This window comes from Pezoporus wallicus, unplaced genomic scaffold (assembly GCF_028554395.1).
Source record: "Pezoporus wallicus isolate ANWC-B61680 ecotype Strahan unplaced genomic scaffold, APGP_CSIRO_Pwel_v1 contig_14404, whole genome shotgun sequence".
Classification (NCBI taxonomy): domain Eukaryota; kingdom Metazoa; phylum Chordata; class Aves; order Psittaciformes; family Psittacidae; genus Pezoporus; species Pezoporus wallicus.
Window position 1 is genome coordinate 1 of NW_026640063.1, and position 5,382 is coordinate 5,382.

The following is a 5,382-nucleotide window of genomic DNA, read 5'->3' on the forward strand; positions in this document are numbered from 1 at the left end:
TCCCAGTTCTGGTTCACACTGGGACCGGTTATACCCCGTTACGTCCCGGTTCGCCCCAGTACCGGTTATACCCCGTTACATCCCGGTTCCGGTTCACCGCGGTACCAGTTATACCCCGTTACATCCCGGTTCCGGTTCACCGCGGTACCAGTTATACCCCGTTACATCCCGGTTCCGGTTCACCGCGGTACCAGTTATACCCCGTTACATCCCGGTTCCGGTTCACCGCGGTACCAGTTATACCCTGTTACGTCCCAGTTCTGGTTCACCCTGGTACTGGTTATACCCCGTTACGTCCCAGTTCGGTTCACCCGGTACTGGTTATACCCCGTTACACCCCAGTTCCGGTTCATCCTTCCTGAGTACCGGATACCCCGTTATCCCCCATCCCATTGCCCTCTCCCTGTACCGGACAGCCCCCGGTCCCCTTCCCCGTTCCCACCCATTCCCATTCCCCCCCTCCCGTTCCCATTCCCGGCTCTGTGTCCCGCAGGATGGGCCCGCTGGTGCTGGAGCTCTACTGGAAGCACGCGCCCCGCACGTGCAGGAACTTCGCGGAGCTCTGCCGCCGCGGCTACTACAACGGCACCAAGTTCCACCGCGTCATCAAGGACTTCATGGTGCAAGGGGGGACCCCACCGGCACCGGTGAGCATCCTGCCCCCCCCCCCCCCCCGGTCACCCCATTACAGGTCCCCCCCTCTCCCTCATGCCGCTGACCCCCTGTTTCCATCATTCCCCCCCACCCTCTTCCCAGGCCGTGGTGGTGCCTCCATCTATGGGAAGCACTTTGAGGATGAGCTGCACCCGGAGCTCAAGTTCACCGGTGAGTGGTAGGGGCACAGTGGGACCTGTCCATAGGGTGATGTGACCCTCGTGTCCACCAGGACCTGTCCATAGGGTGATGTGACCCCCGTATCCACCAGGACCTGTCCATAGGGTGATGTGACCCTCGTGTCCACCAGGACCTGTCTATAGGGTGATGTGACCCTCGTGTCCACCAGGACCTGTCCATAGGGTGATGTGACCCTCGTGTCCACCAGGACCTGTCTATAGGGTGATGTGACCCTCGTGTCCACCAGGACCTGTCCATAGGGTGATGTGACCCTCCTGTCCAACAGGACCTGTCCATAGGGTGATGTGACCCCCGTATCCACCAGGACCTGTCTATAGGGTGATGTGACCCCCGTATCCACCAGGACCTGTCTGTAGGGTGATGTGACCCTCGTGTCCACCAGGACCTGTCTATAGGGTGATGTGACCCTCGTGTCCACCAGGACCTGTCTATAGGGTGATGTGACCCCCGTATCCACCAGGACCTGTCTATAGGGTGATGTGACCCCCGTATCCACCAGGACCTGTCTGTAGGGTGATGTGACCCTCGTGTCCACCAGGACCTGTCTATAGGGTGATGTGACCCCCGTGTCCACCAGGACCTGTCTGTAGGGTGATGTGACCCTCGTGTCCACCAGGACCTGTCTATAGGGTGATGTGATCCCCGTGTCCACCAGGACCTGTCTATAGGGTGATGTGACCCCCGTGTCCACCAGGACCTGTCCGTAGGGTGATGTGACCCTCGTGTCCACCAGGACCTGTCCGTAGGGTGATGTGACCCTCGTGTCCACCAGGACCTGTCTGTAGGGTGATGTGACCCCCGTGTCCACCAGGACCTGTCCGTAGGGTGATGTGACCCCTGTATCCACCAGGACCTGTCTATAGGGTGATGTGACCCTCGTTTCCACCAGGACCTGTCCATAGGGTGATGTGACCCCCCTATCTACCAGGACCTGTCTATAGGGTGATGTGACCCTCATGTCCACCAGGGCCTGTCCATAGGGTGATGTGACCCCTATCCACCAGGACCTGTCTGTAGGGTGATGTGACCCTCGTGTCCACCAGGACTTGTCCATAGGGTGACGTGACACCCAGACCTCATCCATGGCATGTCCCCCACAATGTCAGAACCTTGGCCATGGGGTGCAATGTGTGCCCCCAAATCCCATGCATGGGGTGCTCTGTCTGCCATGAAACCAGGTCAACCCGCCCCCAAGCCCCCAAACCATTCATGCTATTGTCTATCCATCATCCATCCTCCATCCATCCATCCACCCATCCATCATCCATCCACCCATCCATCATCCATCCATCCATCCATCCATTATCCATCCATCCATTCATCCATCATCCATCATCCATCCATTCATCCATCATCCATCCATCATCCATCCATTCATCCATCATCCATCCATCCATTCATCATCCATCCATCACGAAGCCATCATCCATCCATTCATCCATCACCCATCCATCCATCCATCTATCCGTCCATCCATCCATCCATATCATCCATCATCCATCCATCATCCATCCATTCATCCATCTATCCACCCATCCATCCATCCATCCATCATCCATCCATCATCCATCCATCCATCATCCATCCATCATCCATCACCCATCCATCATCCATCCATCATCCATCACCCATCCATCATCCATCCATCCATCCATCCATCCATCATCCATCCATCATCCATCCATCATCCATCATCCATCCATCCATCATCCATCCATCACCCATCCATCATCCATCCATCATCCATGCATCATCCATCCCTCCCTCCATCCCTCCCTCCTTTCCCCCCCCAGGCGCAGGGATCCTGGCGATGGCCAACGCGGGGCCGGACACCAACGGCAGCCAGTTCTTCCTGACGCTGGCCCCGGCGCAGTGGCTGGACGGGAAGCACAGCATCTTCGGCCGGGTGAGCCAGGGCATGGCGGTGCTGGCGCGCCTCGCCATGGTGGACACCAACGCGCAGGACCGGCCCCTCGACGACGTCAAGGTCATCAAGGCTTTTCCATCGGGATAATGGGGGGCTCCGGGTCCTCCTCTATGGAATAAAGGAGGTGGGAAGTGGAGGTGATCCCCCCCTGCACTGTGTGATGGGTTTTGGGGGTGGTCTGCGTGCTGTGGTTGGGTGACACATAACAGCGGGGTGTGCACTGGAGCTGGGATATGGAGGAGCAAAGGGGGACATGGGGACCCCAGTGTCCGTGGATGAAGGGAGGGATGCATGGAGGATGGATGGAGGATGGATGGATGCATGGATGCATACATGCACTATGGATGGATGATGGATGAATGGAGGGATGGATGCATGCATGGTGGATGGAGGGATGGTTGGCAGGGATTCAGGCTGGATGGAGGGATGCATGGATGGATGATGAATGGAGGATGGATGGGTGGATGGATGGATGGATGGATGGATGGATGGATGGATGGATGGATGATGGATGGATGGATGGATGGATGGATGATGGATGGATGGATGGATGGATGGATGGATGGATGGATGGATGATGGATGGATGGATGGATGGATGATGGATGGATGGATGGATGGATGGATGGATGATGGATGGATAGATGATGGATGGATGGATGGATGGATGGATGATGGATGGATGGATGGATGGATGGATGGATGGATGGATGGATAGATGATGGATGGATGGATAGATGATGGATGGGTGGTTGGATGATGGATGGATGGATGGATGGTTGGATAGAGAATGGATGCATGCATGTATACATGCACAATGGATGGATGGATGGATGGATGGATGGATGGATGGATGGTTGGATAGAGAATGGATGCATACATGTATGCATGCACAATGGATGGATGGATGGATGGATGATGAATGGATGGATAGGATGGATGCATACCTGTATACATGCACAATGGATGGATGGCGGGATGGATGGCAGGGATTCAGAATGGATGGCAGGGATTCAAGATGCACACATGCATACATGCACAATTGATGGATGGATGGAGGATGAATGGATGAATGGATGCACACATGCATACATGCATGATGGATGGTTGGATGATGGATGGATGGATGATGGATGGATGGATGCATGGATGGATGGATGGATGGATGGATGGATGGATGGATGGATGGATGGATGGATGATGGATGATGGATGGGTGGATGGATGATGGATGGATGATGGATGGATGATGGATGGATGGATGGATGATGGATGGATGAATGGATGGATGGATGGATGGATGGATGGATGATGGATGGATGTTGCATGGATGGATGATGGATGGGTGGATGGATCATGGATGGATGATTGATGGATGGATGGATGATGGATGGATGTTGCATGGATGGATGATGGATGCTCTACAGCCATCTACGTATTCTGGGGAAGGGGTTTGTGTGGTTCCAGCCTCCACCTTGTGTCCCCCCAAAGTGCCTGAGGACCTCCCCCAGGTGATGGTTTTGAGGGGTGGCATGGAGGAGGTCACCACGTCATGGTGGGGACCCAGGGGGTGTTATGTGTCCCTCAGACCTGGGGTGTGGAGGGCTCCAGGCATGGGGGGAAAAGGGGGACACAGTGTGACCCCCACCGGGTGCCCTGGGACCCTCATCATGTCCCATAGGGGGTGGCAGTGTCCCCCACAAAACTTGCTCCCCCTGCTATTAGGGGCTACTGGGTGCCTACTGGGGACTACTGGGAGGTCCTTGGTGCAACCAGGGGTGTACTCGGAGGAACTGGTGGCTACTGGGAGCTAATGGGGGGCTACTGGGCACTATTAGGGGGCTACTGGGGACTACGGGGAGGTCCTTGGTTCTACCAGATTTTACTGGGAAGTACTGGGGGCTACTGGGAGGTACTGGTGGCTACTGGGAGCTAATGGGGGCTACTGGGCGCTCTTAGGGGGCTACTGGGGACTACGGGGGGGTCCTTGGTGCTACCAGGGGTCTACTGGGAGCTACTGGGAGGTACTGGGGGGCTCCTGGGTCTACCTGCTGGGTGTTACTGGGAGCCAATGGGAGCCAATGGGCGGTACCGAGGGGTTGCTGGGAGCCAATGGGAGCTCCCGGGGCGGTACCGAGGGGGCTGGCGGGGGGGGGGTTGGCTCTGTCGGTGCCGGTGCCGGTGCCCGGTGCCCGGAGCGGGACGCGGCGCTCGCCATGGCGGGGCTGGGGAGCCCCGAGGCCGGCAGCGACCCCGGGCCCGCCACGCGTGTGGAGCTCACGGTGTCCTGCAGGTACCGGGGGGGGAGCGAACAGCCGGGGGTGGGAGGGGGGGGGGGGAGCGGGGGCAGTGGGGTGCGGGGAGGGGGGGGAGTGGGAGCAATGGGGGGCAATGGGGAGAGTGGGAGCATGGGAAGCACGGGGGGGCACCGGGAGCACTGGGGTGCAATGGGGGCACTGGGAAGCACGGGGTGGCACTGGGAGCAATGGTGTGCAATGGGGAGAGTGGGAGGTACTGGGGTGCAACGGGAGCACTGGGAAGCACGGGGGGTACTGGGAGCACTGGGGTGCAATGGGGAGAGTGGGAGGTACTGGGAGCACTG

At 57.7% G+C, this 5,382-nt stretch overlaps 1 protein-coding gene across 1 annotated transcript; it reads left to right on the forward strand.

Annotated features, from left to right (window-relative positions):
* Nucleotides 1-318: 318 nt before the first annotated feature.
* On the forward strand, nt 319-2,918 carry LOC130603464 (peptidyl-prolyl cis-trans isomerase-like 1). Its single transcript, XM_057417236.1, is given in 5 exon segments — nt 319-362; nt 494-624; nt 627-647; nt 757-825; nt 2,649-2,918. Coding segments are annotated over 4 exon segments (441 nt in total). The 5' UTR covers nt 319-362; nt 494; the 3' UTR covers nt 2,870-2,918.
* Nucleotides 2,919-5,382: the final 2,464 nt, after the last annotated feature.